General features: G+C 35.5%; 1 protein-coding gene across 1 annotated transcript; it reads right to left on the bottom strand.

Annotated features, from left to right (window-relative positions):
• Nucleotides 1-16,493: 16,493 nt before the first annotated feature.
• LOC128870520 (UDP-glycosyltransferase UGT5-like) lies at nt 16,494-19,223 on the bottom strand. Its single transcript, XM_054113197.1, has 2 exons — nt 18,905-19,223; nt 16,494-18,834 (listed from the first exon to the last, which is right to left on the bottom strand). The coding sequence occupies exons 1-2, from the start codon at nt 19,152-19,154 to the stop codon at nt 17,513-17,515; spliced, it is 1,572 nt and encodes a 523-aa protein (XP_053969172.1). The 5' UTR covers nt 19,155-19,223; the 3' UTR covers nt 16,494-17,512.
• Nucleotides 19,224-23,213: the final 3,990 nt, after the last annotated feature.

Below are 23,213 nucleotides of genomic sequence, written 5' to 3'. Positions count from 1 at the left end.
ACCGTGAAGTAAATATTGGAAGCCACAATACGACGTCCGCTGTTGTCTTATGTACAATCCAGTTTTATTTTTAAATACCAAATAAAAAATAATTTTCAGTGAAAAAAATCTTTATTTTCACCTTTACGAGCGCCGTTGCATGTCTGTTTGTACTCGCATACTGCAGCTGCCTAGTCGGCAAGTGTGAAATATGATTAACATGTGATGCCATTTGCAAAAATTATAAATGTTCCGATAGGTTGATCAATTTTTCACCACCTCAAATCTGCGCGTTATGCGCGGAGAGTGTGCATAGAATTTGGTCTCCTTTGCGGAGATTAAACCTCAAAAAGTCCTCTCTACCGGTGGTCACCTCTCTGCAGGCTATGACAAACCACCAAGTGCATTTCTACTATAAAAATGTGAAAAGAAAATAAAAGTACCAAAGACTGCTGAAGCAATTTTAATGAAGCAGTAATTGCTAAACACAACAATAATAATCCAGTTAGTTGCAGATTTGTTGCCTTTTATGGTTTCCTCCTTTCTTTGCCGCTCATAAGCTGTGACGGCTCGGTGGCTTTCAGTTTCACTTTGATGTTTCAAAATTTGTCTGCAATTTCTTTTTCTGCATTCTTTTAGCTTTAGAAAAAGGTTTAGAATTAATAGAGCAATGCTATGTAACCATTCGCTTTATTGTTTTTGTAACCCAAGTGAACGCTTTGTTTAGCATCGATTGATTGAAAAACAAAGAAAAGTGCAAAAGGAATTCCAGATTAAGTTATTAAGGAAAATTCATTAAAATTTTGGGTCGCTTAGTTTTGGTTTCTTTTATGGTGGTAGGCAGTTTTAAGTAGTTTAGAGAAATAATTTCATGTATAAAATTGAAGTTTACGGGTGGTAGCCTTAGGTAGAACTCATTTTTCACTTCTCTACAATAACAGTTATAACAGAAGTGACTCGGATTGCTCTACGAAGTAGTTAATTTACAAATTATTATTAGAAGTGCTCAAATATAAATTTTAATTAAAAAAAAAATTTAGAAAATACAGATTTCGTTAAAAAAGGGATTTATATTTTTTAAAGAATGCAATATTTTCACCCAGAACTTTAACACTTCTTTACTTATTATCGTTCATTTGTTTCAGTATCTGAGCGATTTCAATGCAAGTGAGGCAAGTATTTTTGATATAGCTTATCATACATATGACATAGTCATCTATTCTTAAAAAAATTGTTTATTCGTAGGCTTGAGTGTAATATCCTATGATCTGAAAGTACCGGGAATGTTTAAATAAAACAAAATAGAGTTAAATTTCAGGCAAATTTATTTTATCTCTTTCAAAATATGACCCGTCTGAAACAACACACATGTGCCAACGTTTAATCCAGTCCTCCATGCACCTCTGGTAGGCCGACGAACGGATGGCCTTCATCTCCTTCGTCACATTCTCTTTAATCTCTTCTATCGCTTGGCTAAAGGAAGCAGTAAAAACGCTTCAAGGCCTGTGGGAGGGGGCATCACTAGAAATTGTTGATCGCAGTTGCATTCCCTCAATACCGAAGGCAAAGGTTTTCATTCCGCGAGTGGTAAAATCGGAAAATGTACTGCGACTACTACAAAGACAGACACGGACGAGCCGACAGACGACTGGAAAGTGTTGAGCATGGCAAAACCAGCAACTGCTGATCGGCGACATTATCCAGATCAATAAGCCGGCAGAGGACCTGCTTTATGCGCGATTCGGGAGGATGGCTTGGGGAGTTGGTAGCGTGCACCTTCGCCTCAAAAAGCGCAACCCGGCAGATGACAACCACAACACGCTCGCTGCGGGGGAGGTGGAAAAGGGTCTCGGTATAGAAGAGATCCTGGAAGCCTCCTTGAATATAAAGAAAATGGAGAAGGGTGAGCTGGAGGAACTATCCAACCCCGAGAAGGTACTGAGGCCAGATGCTGAAGGTTCTTCAGATTAACCTCCCCAAGAGTAAGAACGCCTCAGCCGAGCTCCTGCTCAACATAGAGGGAGTCGGCCACGATGTGGCTCTAGTCCAGGAACCATGAATAGCATCGGGCAACATAGTCTTCGGTCTAAAGTCACATAACTACAACACCTACATCCCGTTTGCAAATAATAAGGTAAGAACAGCGATGATGGTTAAAAAAAGTATATGTTCTTATATTGATCATAATCTCTCTTCAGACGATCTAACAGTGCTGGCGCTGAAGGGCTGATAGGCAATTGTTTTTAAAAATATTTTTTTTTAAGTTTTTTACTTCAATTGAAAAAAAATTAATTTTCTTAATTTAATTAAAAGAAAAATTTAAAATTTTTTTTTTCAAAATTTGTTTCGTTTTAAGTATGTAGTTAAGGTATTTCACTTTAAATACCCTCTACCAAAAATTCCAACTCCAATTCCAAAATAAAAATAAATTTATAGGTACGCAAACCTACCAATAAACCAATTTGTAGTAGAATTGAAAACAACGACCGAAATACCTGAATCACAAGGAATCGCTCTCCTGGTAAATATTAAGAAAATAAATAAATAATTGGCGCGTACACTTCTGTTACATAGGTGTTTGGCCGAGCTCCTGCTCCTAGGTGCTTGTGTCGTGCGTCTTGATGTTGTTTCACAAATGGAGGGATCTACAGTTTTAAACCGATTCCAAACGGCAAATGGTTTTTTATGAGTACCTTTTTTTCATGACAAAAATACGGTCGGAGGTTTGCCGTTGCCTGTCGAGGTGCAACTGCTATGAGAAAAAAAATATGGTAAATATTATATTAGTACGGAGAAATATGCAGAATCATTTAAAGTGATGTTTAAAAAAAAATCGTAAATTTAAGAGTCTGTTTTCTTTCTTTTGTAACATTTTTCCTTATTATTTTCGTTCCTGTATTACATTTATTTCGCTCAATTTTGTACTTAATTTGCTGCATTCTCTTTCTCTTAATTTTTACAGAAGACTCATGCGAAAATGAATTAAATGGAAAAAATATATGCATGTATAAAAATTTAGATATTCTTTGGACAGCACCTACGTTTTATATGTATCATATAACCAGTTTGTATGTGTGTGGGCACATATTTACCGTAGCGTATTTGCAAATGAACCTTTGGGGATACGAATATTTACACATACCAGCTCCAAATATTTTCATGTTTATATACACCGGAAACACACAAAAGGTTTCTTTTATTTACCGTGTTCTTATGAATTTGCAACCAAGACTAGTTCTTGTTAGTTCATATTTTCCTAAAAGTATAAGGTGTAGTAAAAATAAACCCATAGCGTTCAAGGCTTTATTTAGTACAGTTAGAATGATTCGATTTGTTGTAGTTTGGTCAAATATGTGTAAACTTAATTTTTACACCCACGTTCTTGTGTAAGTAACAGTATAGAAGAAGTGGACTCACAAAAGGCCACATTAATGAATTCCTTAGGAAATGTGAAGAAAGAAAATTTGTTGCACACTGGCTAAACTGTGCTGGTCAGCGTCAAGCCAAACTATTCCTAAGTCCCAACAAAGGAACATCTGACAAACTTCTCTCACTAAGCAGAGTAGATCTGCGTCTTTTAGCAGGATATCATACAGGTCACTGCTGCCTGAGGTATAATCTAACTAATATTGGTCTATCTGAGACCAATGTCTGCCGCTTTTGCGAAATGGACGTAGAAAGCTCAGAACATGTGCTTTGTGAATGTCCTGCGTTGGGCAGACAGAGACTTCATCACCTTGGTGGTATCGTAGCATCTCCATGCAATCTTTGGAACAACAAACCCAACATTTTAAGAAGCCTAAAACTCTAGGGTTACAAAAATAGGCCTTTCACAAGAGATCAGCTCTGGTTGCAGTACAAAACGGCCTTCTAATAATAATAATAATAATAATAATAATACAAAGTAGATTGGCTGTTGAGATGAATTCGCCCAAGAAGGATGTTTCCATTATTTCCCTAGAATGATCTTTTGAATAGAACATCAAGGTCATGCTGTTGGTGGGGTTAAGAAATCCGCGTCAAAGTTTTTAAGAGATATGCCAATCAGTTCAAAAAAATTAAATTTCTATGGCAATATTGGATGACCTGGTTTCAATAATTTAATTCAATAATGTCTTCGATGCAGATTTCTTAAGTTTATACTTTTCTATAACATAAATCCATTTACTGAAAAATAATTTTCGACATAAGAGAACGAAATTTAGCGAGACATCCAAAATAACTAAATAAACTAATAACAAAACATAAATATAATATAAAATTTTATGGCTCGATTGGAGTAAAAGCAACTTTTCGGGGAGGCACCTGTGCCTGTGCGTGCCAAAGAATAGCTCTTTATAAAAGTGCTCCACATAATTCAGTAAACTTCAAAATATGTATGTAAGACCTGAAAAATTACTTGACGTTGCGAAGATCAGTGATTGCGAGCAGAATAGACTGTGGCCAAGCAGTCGAAGAAAAATTAGTGTAAATGTGCGATGCCGGGGTACATACGAAATGACTGTCTGCATAATATTTTTGGTAGAGAAGAAGGCCGTTTGTTGGTGAATGACTTGCAAAAATATTTAAACACTGATAACGTATAATCAGACAATAAAATACAATCCTTAAATTTAACTTCGGTATCAGATAAGATAGCGCCCGCCGTAGCCGATTGGGTTGGTGCGTGACTACCATTCGGAATTCACAGAGAGAACGTTGGTTCAAATCTCGGTGAAGACGCCAAAATGAAGAAAAAACATTTTTCTAAAGCGGTCGACCCTCAGCAGGCAATGGCAAACCTCCGAGTGTATTTCTGCCATGAAAAAGCTCCTCATAAAAATATCTGCCGTTCGGAGGGGGCTTAAAACTGTAGGTCCCTCCATTTGTGGAACAACATCAAGACGCACACCACAAATAGGAGGAGGAGCTCGGCCAAACACCCAAAAAGGGTGTACGCGCCAATTACATATGTATATATATACATATATCAGATAAGATGTAATTATTTTGAAAGGCTAAAAGCTTGAGAAAACATGTTCAAGGGTTTGTTTTTACTCTTTTGCTTTGTAAAAACAAAAACATGCGGCGAGTTAAAATCAGCTTGAAGTAACATTAAATATTTACTACATAAATTTAATTGCAAATTCTTTCAGAGCATTTAAATACAATTGTAGCAGATTATTCAGGAGTATTCAGGCCAGAATCGGTCACATGACAATTCGGTATTTGGTAAGTCAGTAAAATAAAGGTAAACCAGCTAAAACTAACTGATATTTGAAGTGAATGAAATTGCCGATGAATTGATCAACTGTGGAGTAGCGGTTCCATTGGAATCAGTTTTCTAGGAATCAAGAAGTGGATCAGCGATTATGTATGAAACGATGGTCCGGTCTTATACGCTGCACGACTGCAAAGTATTTTGTGGCAAGCCCGAACAGAAAACCGTCGGACTTTCTTCTAAAATTTGGAAGAAAAGACGTTCGGTTGATGGTTGGTATTGTTACAGGACATAATCCATGGGGTCAAAATATCACCACCATTGGAATCATTGATGACCCGATTTGCCTGTCTTGCTTAGAGGAGGCGGATAGTACTGAACATTTTCCCTGTGAGTTTTTTGCATTTGCTAAAGCAAGGCTACGAATTTTAGTTTCCAATGTCATGAGTACGAGTAAAATTCGTTCTCTCAAACTGGAGGATATTTTCAGATATATCAAAGAATCAGGAAAATTTTCACAGGTCTAATCACCTCCATATCTCTATTCTATCCTATTTTCTTCCTTCTGTTACTTCTCTCCTTTCTTTGATTCTTTGACTATCTACCCTTTGATTTTCCAGAGTTTTAAATGTAATAGGCTGTTTAGCCGGGGTGTTTTAGGTGTTACCAAATCTCTCGGTGCTTCTTGGCTCGACCTTTCAAATTTCAATTACAACTTATATTTGAATTTTATTACCATAAATGTCCATGCCCTTAACTAAGCTTCACACTTGTTAATTTAAAAATATCACTGCAGCTTTAAGCAACAAAAAACTGCAAACAATTAGTGACTACTCAACATTACTCCACACCAAGTTGGCTACACCAAGAGCCACTACTACTATCAAGTAGCCAACTTGGTAAATCGGTGTTAGTTTATTCGGTATGAGAAGAATTTTAGAAAAATAAAGTACACGGAAAGTATTACCGAATATCGTACTGCAATATTATCGAACTCGGCCTGAAAATTCCTGTTTTTCAAAGAGTCCCTTTGTTGAAGCATTTTGAGCATTCATTCACTCACTGGGAGAGATGTGGGAGGTGATTTTTGTGATAGTGGTAGTGATATCTACTAACAACAACAATAAACATTTGTAGGGAAAATAATATAAGTTAATAAGCTAAAGGGGGAAGACATTTCAAAGCACCCACTATTTACACCGCCAGAAATCTATAAAAACTTTCTGTAGAACTTAATCGTATAATAGCCACATTTACAGTGCAATAGGCAAGGTCTATGGTATGCTTTTTTTACCAACCTTTACCAGAGGTCTCTCGCTATTCTCGGCAGAAAAAGCAAAAATGAGGCCGAAGGTAAAACTCATCACAAAGATGCGGCCGATAAGGCAAGGTGCCAAAAGGTGGTCGATGAGTACCTGGCGTTCCAGGCCAACCAGAAGACAGAAGCCGTAAATCGCAATCGTTCGCAGGGCGAGGGTAGTAAAACTGCGAAAAAGCATAATCCGTCACCCACTGCTTTGACGCCGAAACCAGCCAAACGCGCGTTTAACGAGGTGGTACGGGATCACCTGCAAACGGCGTTGATGGACGAGTTAACGAATAAGAAACAAAATTGACAAAATGACGCGATTTTTAATTTGACACTCAAGAAATCGGGGTTTTTTCAGTTTTTTAATAAAAAAAACGAAATAATTGAAATAATAATATGATTCCAGTACGGGCGATAGCCATTGACGTTGTGAACAATATGTTAAAATTTAAGACGACTCGGTTTAACAGTTTTTTTTTTGTTTTTTGACAACACCAGGCCAAAAAAAGTAGCTTTGAAATAATGGAGTTTAAAATTTTGACCATTTAAATGCGACCAGTAAAGCCACCGCGTGACGAATCTGACTCCATCTGCTAAAGCGGCTGTAGAATCGAAAATTCTAAGAAAATCCTTCCTAAATTTGACAGTATATTTCTAAGATACTATACAATAAAAAAAAAATCGACTTTTTGAAAATTCTAGACCACCGGGACTCCTTCAAATGCTTAGTATGAAATACCGTTGCGTTGTATCTGAACGTGACTCAATCAAACACTATTAGTTTGTATATTTTGACCATCAGAAAAGAACTCGGAATAAATGGAGCGTTCCTAAATAGCGTTTTTATAGTGTGGCCCTAGGATGAAATTAAAAATGTCATTTGGTATGTCAGTAGTATGCACTGAGCGAACGAACCATGCAACCGATTGCTATTTTCGTCTAATGCAATTGAAGAGATTTTCTGAATAATCTAAACCAGAAACTATAAAATTACTTTTACCCCATCATATATCCAATTGGAACAATATTTTAAAGGTGTTTCTGTTTTTCATTATCTGAAGTAAAAACTTCCTAAATTGACTTTTGCGAAAAAATAAAAATGTTATATTATTGGACTGCTATTATAGAATGGGCGAACAATTTCCAGAAAATATCAGTTAGTGAGGAACACAGAGAACATGGACAAGGAGATATCTCTCATCTTTTTGCTCGTAGATTACTCATGAGAAATATTCCTGAGTTCCAATACAAGAGGAAAGCCAGCTGTACCAAAAAATATTGCTGTAGCAATCAAAAAATTTTTAAAAGTCGAAATAGTTATTTTAATTTACAAGGAAATCGCGAATTTAGACTTGGCTTTCTGTCTGGGAACTGAGATAGGATAGAAAATTCACATACATACATACTATATTCTTATTATATCAACATCAAGAAATAATAAACACATTGTACGACGGCATATAAAATCAAAAATTGGAAATTTGTTGAGTGGCGTTATGATTTTATAAGAAATAGTAAATATTTTCATTATTTAAGGAACATTTTCCATTCTTGCGTCTAGTTTTCCAGTAGCGCATTCGAGAAGTAAAGGATTTTCCAATAACAGGTGTTATCTATCGCTATCGAGAGATGATTAACAATTTTTTATGGCCGGAATTATATGGTATTGATCTGAACAACGTTTATTTTCAACAAGACGGCGCTACGTGCCACACAAGCAACGAAACCTTTGAGCTTTTGCGGGAAAAGTTTCCGGACCGTGTTATCTCTCGAAGAGAGAAAAATATGTCAACAAATTTTTAGAACGTAAATTGAAGTATATCTTGTACTATTGATCGTCAACCGTGACGACTCTATTCTTTGCGTTCGAGCGCTGGGAGAGGTATAGTTATGTATTCAAACTTTAGGCGCGTTTTTCTCAAAACTATATTTTTCGAATTGGCGTACACGATAACTCGAAAAGTTATTGACCGGTCACCCTGAAATTTTGCACACATCTTTTTTTGATATTACTTTCTATGTGAATATACAAGGTGGCGCAAAAGTAACATTGCGATGTTTTTTGGCTGTAATTAAAAAAAAATGGAAAACTTTGATTCTTCATGTGAATTATTTGTATTTGGTCTTTTAATTTTTTTTACATCAAGTCGAGAATATGATATCATGTAAATGACCGCCGCCACAGTTGATTGCCATTTGAGCCCTTTTTATGGCATTTTCCATCACTTTGGCCAAAACTTCCGGCGATAGGTCCTCACATTCTTGACGGATATTGTCTTTAAGAGCTGCAAGAGTCTGAGGCTTGTTGACATAAACCCGCGACTTCAAAAAGCCCCACAAAAAGAAGTATGGAGCGCTCAAATCAGGCGATCTTGCTGGCCAGTGCAAATCGCCAAAACGGGAGATTAGGCGCCTGGGAAATGCATCCTTCAGCATATCGGTTGTGGCACGTGCAGTGTGTGCCGTTGCACCGTCCTGTTGGAACCACATGTTTTCCAATCCCAATTCATCAAGTTGCGGCAAAAAGAACTCGTTGATCATTGCTCTGTAGCGCTCACCATTCACAGTAACCGTTTGGCCCGCGACGTCTTCGAAGAAAAAAGGTCCGATGACTCCTCCAGCGAAAACAGCACACCATACAGTGACTTTGAGCGGGTGTAATGGCTCTTCATGGGTTACACGCGGATTTTCAGTACCCCAGAAGCGTAAATTTTGCTTATTTACGTACCCGCTAAGATGGAAATGGGCCTCATCACTCATGATTATTTTTGATGAAAAATCATCTTCCTCTTGGTGGTGATTAAGGATGGCTTGAGCGTATGTTAGACGCGATTGGCGGTCAGCAGCTAACAGCTGATGCACCGTCTGGACTTTGTACGGAAACATCTTCAAATCTTGTACCAAAATTCGCTGTAAAGACCGTCGACTGATACCCATTTGCATGGCACGTCCTCTGGTCGATGTCGACGGCGCTTCCATGACATCCTCGGCTACAGCAGCAATATTCTCTGCAGAATGGCTACTCCGGGGTCTGCCACGCCTGGCAGCATCTCGTGTTGTGCCAGTCTCTTCGAGGCGTTGTGCCAAAGTCACCGACCGATTATTGGTCAAATAAATAGTCAGCAATATTCCGCGTTCTGGAGCAGTGTAGCGTAACATTGCTTATAAACGGGTATTTCGCATGTGTTTACTACACAAATGTCAAAACAGAACTGACATTAGGGGCCAATCGCAAAATTTATTGCATTTTCTGATAGGAGGATTACTTTAGCGCCACCTGTTATAATTCGAAAATTTTTCAAAAAAATAATTTTTTCGCAGCAAAAATAGTAGTAAGAAATTCGCCCCAAAATTCATTTCATATATATTTACATATTAAGCATTTTATTCCGTGAACTTTTTTTTCCCTTCATAGTTAATTCATATAGAAATAATGACATTAATAAACAAACAAAATTTTGGTTTTTTGTATTCAGGTCACTGACGCCGATGCTACAATGCCCGCTGATTGAGAAGCCCCGCTGCAACCTTCCTGGAAGAATTGAGTGTACATCCGCCATTTTAAATGATTAAAAAAGAAAAAAATGATATTATTTTAGTGTATAAATAAACTGTATGCCAATTTTGAAAAAAATATATCGGCCTCTTCATTTTAAATAATTTTAATGAAAATCAGGAAAAATATGGCAGTTTATAGGTATCTGTCCCCTTAAGGTCCTTTAAAATTTTTTCAATTCAAAATTGTGACTCTGTGAAATGTTTGCAATATTTGACCTGTAATTTCGCGCATATATTGGTTTTCTCATCTGTGATTAAAAACAATCAAATTATAAAGTTACAAGTATCAGTCAGTCATAATAGATCCTTAGCCCCTATATACCTTAGAGTAATCAAGTTAAAGTGATGGCATTTGGGTGGGTGATAGTGCATATAATAGTCCGCAAAGTACATTTTTCTTAAAGGATTTGAATGGTCCCAAAGATTTGAATGATCCAAAGATATCTAAGGAAAAAATTGTACACCATATTTTTGAGCTGTTTTACCGCAGAATAATTATGAAAAACAAATTCTTGGGATTGTGCGCTCTATCCCTTTTCATTTGATATCCATATTTTCACACCGTATACAATTAGAGATTTATATGATTTGTTTAAACCGATATCTTTATTGAAGCTTTAAGATTCTTTAAAAAGTTTTGGTTGATGATCTGTGAAACAACTAAAAATGCAAATTTGTTATATAATATTTCATTTCTAGTTTCCCGAGTATATCGATTTCCTTATGGGTAATTTGGGCTGTTGCATAGTGTTATAGAAATATGTATGCACAAGGTGAATTCCAAAAAAAACAAGACTGGAGTTATGAAAATGTTTTTTATGGCGTTATCTTTTTAATGAGTTAGTGCGTTGGAAGCTACATCCCCAGCTGACTTCCAGTGAAAGCTTGGTAACATTCGGTTCAGTGGAAGCAAATTTATCGCGTCTAAAGTGTCAGAATGTTTGTGTTTTCGGTACAAAAATAAGTTTCGAACAAAGAGCTAATATCAAATGCTCTCTTAAAATCGGTAAAACGGTTACCGAAACATTTGAATTGATGAGAAAAGTTTATGGCGATGATTGCCTATCTGGTGCCACAGTTCATGAGTGGTTTATAAGTTTCAGTAATCACCGAAAGCTCCATCGAAATTGTTCATAAATTTATCAAAAATTAACCGAAAACATCGTCGAAATTCATGGAATCGGAGTTAAATATCTCCAAAACATCGATTTATCGCATTTTAACTGATCATTAGGGCTTACGAAAGGTCTATGCAGGTCAAAAATTGCTAAGAATTCTACATTCGAAAAACCTCATTAAAGAGGAGACGAAGAAAGACGAGAACTTCGTTTACAACATTTTAACTGGTGATGAAACGTGGTGTTCCCAACATTAACCTCAAACTAAGCGTCAAAGTGCCGAAATGCCGCAAAAAATTGCGTTTGGAGAAGTCAGAAATCAAGTCGATGCTCATTTGTGTTTACGATTCCAATGGAATTGTCCACAAGGAGTTCGTGCCAATGGGCCAAACCGGCAATGCAATTTTCTGTCTTGGCGTTTCGAAGCGTTTGTTGCATAGCATTCGTCGAAATCGCCCTGAATATCGTGAAGGAGGAAGCGGGCGCTTATTGCATTATAATGCGCCATCTCATCGATCCACTCTTGCGACTGATTGTGTGACTAGAAACCGCATTTTAACCATCAATCACTCACCCTATTCGCCTGATATGACTCTCTGTGACTTCTACCTATTCGGAAAATTGCGTTTGGCCATGAAAGGAAAACGTTTTGCGTCCGTAGAGGTCATCCAAAAGGCTTGAACCGGCATTTTGAAAGACATTCTGGTCAGTGGGCAAAGCTTTTTAGATCGCGCAAAACAGTGTATCGAGGCCAGAGTAGACTATTTTGAATAAATAAACTTGAAGTTATCAGAACAAAGCTGCTGTCGTTTCTATTTTAGCTCAGCCTTGTTTATTTTGGACTTCACCTTGTATGTACACGCCTTCGGTCTTATCACGGGAAGCGTGTACTGAATATAAAATCTTGTTATCTGCCGTTGTAATAGTTTATAATGCATATTGTAGAATCTGCGTACAATTGTTTTTGTTTTCTTTAAGTTCAGTAAAATCAAACTGCGACTGTAAATACAATAAAAAGTGTTCAGTTGGCTGAAATGAACCAGCTTAATCAATAAAATGCTGCTTGAAATATTGGAATATTTTAATTATTTACATAGATAAATACATATTATATATAGTATGTCTATATATGCGTACTTGAATAATACGTCTTCAAATAGTTAGGTGTGCAGCACTTCAACTGCAATAATATGGAGAGAAATAATAAACAAATGCGCAAAAATATTTATTTATACTTTTTGTGTATGCAAAACTAATTACAAAATTATATTCAATTACTTTTTTAACACTATTTAATTGTATATTTGTTTTATTTGTGAAATACAAGTTTTGTATTACAATTTTTTATATACAGCCGTTAAAAAATACTTAAGAACGATGCGTTGACAACCAAATACGCGCTTGAATATATGTACATATGTATGTAGGGCTCTTCGTTTCGCCAAGCGTTAGCGATTGGCGAATAGATTAAGTATAAATAGTATAAATAAACATATCTTGGCAGCGCTAGAATAGAGCTGCCTATAATTACTTTTGTTTGTAAAAGTGTGGGTTATACCAGTCTAGTGAAGTCTAATCATACTCGCTAGCAGCGAATCTTACTCAATAATTCTGTTGTTGCTTTCATCAAGTGAGCCGGGTTTAGGGATAGCGAGCAGAAAAGGGGTGAATAGAAGAGGGCTTATATATTAGGCTGAGGTCACATGCATTTAAATGCGTCCTTTAATTATTTCTCTCGAAGGGTTCGCATGAATTTTTTGCGTTTTAGTAGCGGCGCTGATATTTTTGTGAGAAATACACATAGTAGAAAAAGTCTGCGTTCACCTATGCAAATATTCTTTGTTCAAAACAATAAATATTTCAGAAATTTTTTTTAATGAGTTTTATTTAGTTCACTTAAACGGAACTATCACACATATTTCGCTACCAATAACAAAATCAAATTTAAAATGAGATCACATAAAATTAAAAAGGCCATTCAAACTAAACGGAAAAAGTTTGCGTTCACTTCAATAATAATAAAATAAAAGGCTTAAGATCATAGAAATGTTTTAAAATTAATAGCTAGTTGGATATCCATGCCTTTTTATGACTTCTAGAAGGCATCTTTTCATTGATCCAACTAGTTTGGCTGTTATTTCTGGACTTATGGCTTCCCATTCCTCTTTCAGCGCGTTCTTAAGCATTTCCTTGCTAGTTATTGTACGCTCTCGTATTTTTGTTTTCTAGAACGTTCCATAAGTGCTCAATGGGGTTAAGGTCAGGTGATTGTGGGGGTGTACGAAGTTGGTTTGGAACATTATACAACAACCACAACCTAACAATCTCTGCTGTGTGTTTCGGGTCGTTGTCCTGTTGGAAAACAAATCTTTCATCGAGTCCCAGTTTTATTGCACTTTCTCTCAAATTCGTTTTTAAAATATCAAGATAATCATGTCTGTTCATTATCGACTCAATAAACTGTATATTTCCAACGCCCAAACTAGCCATACACCCCCATATCATGGCACCTCCTCCCCCATGCTTTACCGTAGGTACCAGATTTTGCTTTCCAAGTGCCGTTCCGTTTTTCCTCCAAATAATTTTACGACCTTTTATCCCGAAAATGCAAAACTTGCTCTCATCTGAAAAAATCACACTATTCCAAAACTTAGGTGGCTTGTTTACGTATTCCTTGGCGAAAGCCATCCGCTTAAGTCGATTTACTCGCGATATGAAGGGTTTTTTTCGGGCCACTCTGCCGCGAAATCCGATTCTTTTTAGAATTTTTCTTACTGTATCTGGATGTACTTTCTTTTGGTATTTCACTTCTATGTCTTTTGAAATTTGGCTTGCTGTTAGTCGTGGATTAGACTTCACAAAAATAGTTATGTTGCGTTCTTCTCTTTCCGTCAGTTTTTTTGGACGCCCAGAACGAGGCTTAGACTCCAAACAATTCGTTTGCTTGAAGTTGTTTATCACTCTTTGGACCGAGGAGTATTGCCTCCCAACAATTTTCGCGATTTCCCGGTAGCTCTTACTATTTTGCCACAAACTTACAATGATTTTTCTTTCACCAATATCTATTTCTTTTCGCCTTTGGTCCATAGTATATTAACAAAAAATGTATTTCTAATATCAATTTTTCCCTCTTTAGATTTGTTCTTAACCGCGTCAACTACATGAATGATTTAAAATTAAATTTAACGTAATTGCCATGCAAATAATCGTCACTATTCGAAATGAACGCACACTTTTTCTGCTCAGCCTATTTAAGTAACTGTACTACAATCCCGTTATCTGAACACGACGCAGTTCAAACTCCAAAAAATTTTATTCATACCCTCTACGAATAATTTTCTTTGAAATAAGTGAAAAGAAATAACTGAGAGTTTTAAGATAAACACGTTAAATTATTTTAATACTTTATAACAGTGGGTGAACGCAGACCTTTTCTACCATGTGTATACAATACTTAGGAATAAATCGTCCAAAATTTAGTGAATTGTTTTCTGTTTCATATTGTAACTGGTATGTAAGTATAAACGAAAGTATCTGAAGTATTCCTACAGCCACTAGATGGAATCTGTTATCCCTATAGGGCGCGTCCCCAGGTGGTGGATAGGGGAACGCCTAAAAAAATAAAATAAATAAAAACAAACAAGTTGGTAACAAGGATGTGACAACAAAAAGGTGCGGAACCGCTAGTTGGATTCTGGAAGAATCACCACTTAAACCAACCAACCAAACATTCCTTCAGCACTTGACTTTAGTTGAAACGATTTAATAGTGTCGAAAGGGAAAAATTGTACTCCAGCTCTTCAAAAAGCAATCTTAGAGTTGCAAATCGGATTATCCTGCAGTGCTCTTTCAACACACTTAAACGTTTCAAAAACGATGGTTTTTAATGCTTTGAAATATTTTTCTGAGTACAAAACAGCAGAAAACGTTCTCGGAAAAAAAGAACGCGAAAGGCTACCAGCCAGATTGATAGAATAATAATTTTTAGAGTGTCAAAACAGGATTACAGGAAGAGTGCTGCTGACATACAATGAGAAATTTTAAACCGGCAAAGTATGGACTAAAGGTATTTTGGGTCTGAGATGGGTTATTACATTTCTATGGGAAAGACAACTTTACATCGGCAAACCTCGAGAAAAAGCAACCGAAATGGATACCCCTCACAAAACACGCTGTCACAGCTGAAAACAACCAAAGAGAAAAGAAACAATATTCCATTTCCTCTGTGAATTCCTTGCCTTATGGAAGGAGAAACTGTCAACCCTGGGCAAATCATTGTTCGCGAGTCTCGTGCAACTGCCTGGCTTATATAGTCTTGCTGTAAATAACAGATGATAACGAGGATGCGGCAACAAAATAGTGCGGAAGCGCTAGTTGGATTCTGGATGAGTCCCCACTTCAACCAAACAATAAAAATATTATGGCTCAAGCAATTACTAAAACTACAATCACCAAAATGATGGGCGGTTTGTTATTTATGAAAACATTTCTTGCCTCAACATCGTCGTCATCCAGCCCTATTGCAGTAAAAGGCTCTTGAAAGCTGTACGTGGTTCCTGGTAAAAGATATCAGAGGTGCTCGAAATGCAGTGGTCCTGTATGTGCGCAGCATAGCATTGCCCAACATATAATACTTATATTCTACATATACAGGGCCCGCCATCTATCGTTACGGATTTGAACTAGGTATTATTTAAAGAATGGTAACACTTAGCTGTCATCTGATTTGACAGAAAATTAGTTTTATTCTTCCGCTGAACGAAAATGGTTGTGTATACGCTCAAAGAACGCTGGGAAATATTGCGACATTACTTTGAAAATCATGGTAATGTTGCAGAATGTTTCGGATGAAGCTCATTTCCATCTCGGCGGGTATGTTAACAAGCAAAATTGCCGCATTTGGGGCTCAGAAAACCCGCACGCACTCGAAAAAAAGCCATTCACAACGAGTCACTGTTTGGTGCGGATATATGAATGATGCAGCCATATGAATGAAGTTGTGTTCCATAATTAACCGGAAGGATTGTACTTCAAAATAATAAAAACAGTTTGGAAAAATATTGAGTAGTTTCTTTTTTATAGCATTTTTAATTCCGTAAAGTTATATGGCGGATCCTTTATATGGTACTCTTATTTTTCACCCTTTTATTCTGTGCTCATTGATCTTACACTTTTAGTTTTCCACTGTTGTCATAGAAGGGGTAAAAAAATGTTGGTGGGATTAAAATAGAAGGACATGCATTTGGATTTCTCTCCTTGTCCTATTAACAACTTATACCAATTTAGACTATTCTTGTATTTCAAATTTTCAATAAAAACATCAGTAGACTCGGAGCTCGTAAAATTACTATTATTAATTAAATTTATTAATGGTTCCATTATCAGCACGAAATAATAATAAGAATACCGCATGAAACTTAAGTGCCTCTACTATTTCCTCTACTACCAATTACTTACTTTTTAAAAAATTTATTGGCTGCTTTATAATACATACATACATACGCAGGTACTCCTTGTACAGATTTGTATATGTAGGTGCAAATTGTTTTACTCGCGTGCATAAAAACAAATATTATCTGTATACCCATAATCGCATATCACAATAATAATAAACACTAACAACATTGCATTCTATTTGTTGCTTATTTTAATTCTAATCACATCAACAAAGCAACCAGATCTGGTAAGTAATTACATCTTATCTGCTATTGAAATATGGCCTAGACATTTAGTTTCACATATTTATTTAGTTTTTCTTTATCAGTACTTTTGATGTTTTCGCTACTCATTTTAGTAAAAAGTTCAAAAGTACAAATTTACCTTATGGTGTATGTACCTTCTTTCTTTTTGTTAAGGTAGGTTACGCATGCCTTAAAGACTTGCAGATCTGTTGTGCTCCAGCTGGTATACAATTTGTGAAGAAGGAGTTAGTTGTTACACGCATATTGAAGAGAATTCAGATGGTGTGGCTCACATCAGGCTCTCAGTGATTTTGAAGGAGAGAGCTGGTTTGCTGACGTCACAAGTGACGTGGGTTTGTTTACGACAAAACTGATGATGATATAAAAAAAAATCCACGCATCCACCGCTCACGCTACTTTGTTGCCGTCTGAACAACGACTGGTTGGAATAGCATAAAAATACTTTTGAAATAAGTGGACAGTTTTCTGACACACAAAATATCTTTAATTTGATCTTTTCTGTTTGATTTTGTACGACTTTCTTATACACATCATAATTCTACTTCAACTTAAAAGTATTTGATACTTAGGTATAAACATAACGTCTCTTCCAGTTATTTAATTTAAAATTTTCCGAAAAGTTCCAAACTCCCGTTCACAAATTAAACTATTCTTTCTTCGGCTTCTTACCCAGCGCGCCACTATTAATATTTAATATCGCACTTAGCACTTTAAGAATCCCCAAAGCAATTAATATCACTGCAAGCAATGGAACGCCGAACAACACAGCCATCGTATCCAGACTGTGTCTTTGGAAGAAGTTCAAATGACGCGCTGCCACACGCATTTGCGGCGCTCCTTTATGACGCAACACATATTCTGTCCAATAGATTGCCGTATCGAGCGGTGTCATCGGACGATCGTGAAAACTCGCTGAGATCTGTTTTGCCTTCTCGGCATATTTTGGATTGTTCAACACCTCAAGAATGGCATTGCGTAACTCCTCGCTAGTGAAATCCCTGAAGTTAAGTTTCACACCCAAACCTTTTGCTTCAGCACGTGCAATATTCAAGTGCTGATCATAGAAGACGGGCATACCCACAAAGGGCTTGCCATGATGCACCACCTCTATCAGACTATGCATGCCACCGTGTGTGACAAAGAGTTTTACATTGGGATGTGCGAGTATATCCGATTGTGGAAACCATTTGTTGATGTAGACATTCTCTGGCTTGCCAGGCAAGTCAGTTTTCTCAAATTTCCACAACACATTCACAGGCAGTTTGGCAAATGCATTCATAAGGGCAGCCAATTTTTCTTTGGGCAGAAATGAGCTCTTCACATTTGAGCCCAGCGAGAAGTATATTGCGCCATTCGGAGAGGCTTTGATGAAGGCTTCCATGTCAGCTGGTAGTTTATTCCGCGCATTATTGATATGCATACCAGCCACTTCGATAGCGTTCGGCACAAAAGGACGCGGGCAACCGTAGGAGTAGTGTTCATTCAACAGCAAAAGTGAGAAATCTCTGCGTGCTTCTCTTAGATCCAATGTGGCATTAGGAAAATATTTTTCATATAATTGTTGTTGCTCCGGAATCATAACTAAATGAGTGTACATCAGCTCCATTGTAAAACTATATAAATTATCCAATCGTTGCCAGAAATTCATACGATCTAAATTTTTTCCACTGGGCGCTGGTACGTACGCTACCGGTGAAATATTGTCCACCAATTCATCGATTACAACATCTGTGCCAAATGTGCCAACACCAATCATGGGCGCCTTAAAGTGATGACCCAAAGCATAGAGTGAATCTTCAAAAAGTACTTCGATAATGATGAGATCGAAATGTTGATTGGAGCGTAGTAGTTGCTGGAAATCTTCACTTTCCAATGCAGCCAAAGTCCCCGCCACTACGTATTCTTTCATAGAGCTCAGTTCAGTCAATTTGCTCCCAGACTTCTGATCAATTGAACTGGTGACAAACTCTAAAGTTGCAGGAGATAAAACACTTTTCAAAAAATATTTACATAAAGTCATTAATTAAAACTCACTAACCGTCATGATTGGAGTGTTCAACTTTTAATGTTAAATCGCGAAAATTTTTAACTGGCGTCTTTTGTGGGAATGCTGATACTGCAGTGATTTCATGGCCGCGGGCCGCCAAAGCCTTCAAAAACGGTTGCACGCCCAAATACTCGGAAGGGCCCGTAAAGGGGAAAACCGCGAGTATTTTCGCGCATTCCAAAGAGTCAAATGCTAATGCGAAAATCGCCAACGCTAATGTAACAAATTTGAATTGCCTCATTTTATGTATTGAAGCTCATACCTTCACGACAATAGCTTAGAGACAACTACTGTTAAATGCTCAGAGAAATTTGGCTTTTATGCGATTTTGCGAATAACAAATGTGCGAGTAGTTTTATATTAAATAATTGTATTTGATAAATTTAGTAGACACATACGGACCGGCACAACAACAAATACTTACCTCAATTTAAATTAGTTACGTGTATGTGAGGTTGTGGCAAAGCGGGTACCTTGACTGTGTGTTTGTACGTGGCATTTTGAATACAAAGTGAAGTGTTTGGTTCTGACTCTATTTGGGTAATGAAATATAAAAGGAAAATTAGGAGCTCCCTGCCGCTTTTTGGCAGGCGGAGGCGTTATTTATATTTCATATTTTTCTATTTTTTGCATTTTTCAGTATATTTTTTTACAATTTTTTCTTACTTGAAGAAGGTGTGGTTCCTTTTGTTTATTTCCAATAATATTATTATATTTTAATTTTTTAATTTTATATGCTTTTTTAATATATTTTGAATTTTAAGCAGTTTCCTATTTTTTATATTTTTAGTAGTCTTGTTTCATGCAATTTATTTTACTTAATTTATATATATTTTGAATTTTGTAACTTAATTTCTAATCTTCCTCTAATAATTCCATTTTGGGGTTATTGTTTAATTTTTTTATTTTTTATTTTAGGTTGACCTAGTTGGTTGAGAGCCATCACGTAGACCTATTGGTCCTTAGTTGTACCAGATGGAGCTTGACCCTTACGTTGCCTTGTAGGAGGCTTCTTTTAATAAGCCTGCGTCTTTTGCGAATCTAAGTAAGCTCTGAAACTCTAACCCCGAGAGACATTCTAACCTCTCATATTGTAGAGCTCCTAAACAGTTCATTCGGGTTCTAGCTAATCTAGGGCAAGAACATAGAAGGCGTTCAAGAGTCTCCCTTTCTTCTAGCTCATTGAAAAATCTGCAGCTATCATTTGCTTGTAATTCCCATTTTTCAGTGTCATTTTTTATAATTCTTTCCCAACTCACTTAAGTTTGCTTTATCATATTTTTTTTTGTTTTATTATTTTTTATTTAGATTTTTTTATTAGAATTTTCTTTCGTTTTATTACTTCTAATTTAAATTTGTTTTGTTTTTATAATTGTTGTAATTGTTTTATAATTTAGTTTTATAAAGTTTTAATAATTGTAATTGATAAATTTGACATAACATATTTAATGCACTATATATGAAAATACTTTTTATTTTTTTGTTCTTACAATTCTTTATTTAATTTTAAGTAATGTTTTAGTAATTCCATTTAACGTTTTTTATCTTATTTATTTTTATTAGTTTCTAACTTAGTTTTTTACAATTTCTTATTAATTCATTTTCGTGGTTTTATTCTTGCTCTCTTCAATATCATTTATTTTTAATTTTTTACAAATTCCTTTTTTTCTAATTTCTATTTTCATTTTTTCTATTTTTTTTCTATTTTTTATTATTTTTCGGTTTCATATTTTTTATTTTATTAATTTTTTTATATTTTGTCATATTTTATACATTTCATTTGTTATTTTTGCATACAATTTTTTTATAATTTTTAACATTTCTTTTAATTTTAATTATATTTTAATTAATTTAATTATATTTTATATGCATTTTTCTTCACTTAATTTTGTATACAGTTTAAGCTGACTTCATATCATATTTTTTATGTTATTTATTTTTACATATTTAATTTTCATTTGTTTTCCTATTTAATTTTGATCTAATTTTTTACTAATTCAATTTAATACATCTGATTTTATTTTAAACTAGCTTTAACCCTAGGCCCCGCTCGCGCAGGAGTAGTTTTGAGGTATTTAGGATATGTATATAAAAGAATTACAAACAATAATTTCATAGAAAATAATTTTTTATTAATAACCATAATATTACAATATCCGGCATCCGTTGCTATGCCTCGTTGAATAAAATCAAAACAACCAATCAGAAAAACTTCAAGCAAAATTATTTTTATTGATTTTCTATCTCAAACTGTGTTTGAACTTGGCATTTGGGTCATAGTTGAACAGCTTATGCGGATTATGAAGTCTAGAGTGTGCTATAAATGGTGGGAAATAGGAAAAACTAAGATTTTTTATATTAAATTTAAGCCAATATTCGAATATTAGTGACGAATGAGAGTGGTGGCGCGGCCTGGGGGCTGTGGGAAGGGAGTTCCATCATAAACACATGCCTACAACCTTCATTGGGTGAAAATATGAATGCATAAAAATTTTTACGTGTCGTTTCGTAGTGATGCGCGGACAACGTACAGACATTCACTTTTATAGTATAGATTTTTTCTTATTATTTTACAGTTTAATTTTTTTATAGTTTATAATTTTTATTTGTTGTTATTTTTTAAGTAAATTTTATAGTATTTTTTAACAATTATTTTGTATTTTAATTATATTTTATGTGCTTTTCTTTCTTTACTTAATTTGTTATACATTTTTGCTTACATATTTTAGTTTTATTATTTTTCTATAAATTTTTTGTTGTTGTAATTTTGTACTAATTCACTTCAAAGATCTGTTTTTATTTCATATTTATATTCTTTTATTTTTATTATTTACAGTTTAATTTTTTTATAGTAAATGATTTTAAAATTTTAATTTTTGTTATTTTTCGATTTAATTCTGTATAATTTTTTTTACTGATTCGGTTTATTATTTTTAAATATTATAGGATATTTACTAAAAAATACATTGCTTTTTAGTTTAAGATGATTTATCCCTTAATGAAAATTATAACATGAAGTGAACGAATATGAATATACAAACTTGAGTAAAAACCAGGCCTATACCCGCCAATCACATGCGCCATTCTGTTACCACTACAACAAAGTATGTACTTTAATATGAGAGTAAACCTAATGGTTTTATATTTGCTTTTCATTTACATATCTATATGTGTACTTGTGAGAATTCAGTGATTTCAGGTGCGCGAAGATATTCGGTTACGAAAAAGTAATCATATGCGAGCGCCATGTTTGGATAACGTCAAAGTAGAGTTTCACTTTACTTAATCTCAATCTAAGCGAAACGCGGATTATATGGGTCTGTCACAACATATCAGAGACGAATAAAGCTTGAGAGAGTGGATCGGCCCAGGCTTTTATATAGCGCAGAAGCTTAGGCGATGATAACATCCGATGAGTCGTCCCTTGGAGATTCTGATTCTTCTGCAGATTCTGCGGAAGATCTTTGGACCTTGACTCGTTGACGACGGCGAATATCGTAGACTTGTTCCATTGTCATTAGCTGTAGGTGCTTTACGGCGACATAGACTTGCGGCAGCGAGTATAGGTCCAGTGGCTTCGTTGACTGGGTTATGTCGGCCGAATTATACAATACTCGTACAAGCGTTCTAGTTCTAAAAGTATTCGTTGGAGAGGAATAGAAAGGCCTCCTTTGCTTTGGAACGATTATTGACTACACTTAGTTAGTCCAGTTAGTTTGTCAGTTAGCACGAGAGAAGGAGGACTAGCGCGCATTGTTGAACTCGGCCAAAATCGCTTAAAAGGCAATCGCGCCAATCAAACAGAGAAAGGACGTATGTATGTGTTAAGTATTGTAGTTTTTGTAATTTCATTTGAATTAATATTTTCTTTTAAATATTTACTTCTAAATATTTATTTTTAATTTCAATATGTGGCCAATGTATACCTAAAATGTGGCTACCCTCCACAAAGTAGAGAAAATGACATTGAAATCTGCTCTGGGCTTTCATAGTGCAAAAGAGTCGGCGTTTAGCAGATTTGTATTTAATGCATTGTGTTGTCGTTAAATCTAATAGTTTTATTTTATTATTTTCCTTGTTCACTTCTCTCGGGAGCATAGGGCCTCGAAAATACTCAGCCTTGTGTTGGTTTCGTTAATCTATTTTGATTTCTGACAGGGTAGGTGATTAGTCTGCCGCTTTTTTCATTTATTCATTATCATTATTATTTTTTCTGAATATTGAGATTGAATATTTATTGAAATTTGATAAGGCAAGGCGTACCATCAAAAAATTCTTAAAAGCAACTAGTGTAAATTTA

This window comes from Anastrepha ludens, chromosome 2 (assembly GCF_028408465.1).
Source record: "Anastrepha ludens isolate Willacy chromosome 2, idAnaLude1.1, whole genome shotgun sequence".
Classification (NCBI taxonomy): domain Eukaryota; kingdom Metazoa; phylum Arthropoda; class Insecta; order Diptera; family Tephritidae; genus Anastrepha; species Anastrepha ludens.
This window is presented reverse-complemented; position numbering and strand designations above follow the sequence as displayed.

Coding starts and splice junctions, on each gene's coding strand:
- LOC128870520 (XM_054113197.1), bottom strand. CDS start 19,154: ATGAGGCAATTCAAATTTGTTACATTAGCGTTGGCGATTTTCGCATTA. Junction 18,835..18,904: donor TGAACACTCCAATCATGACG/GTTAGTGAGTTT, acceptor CTGCAACTTTAG/AGTTTGTCACCAGTTCAATT.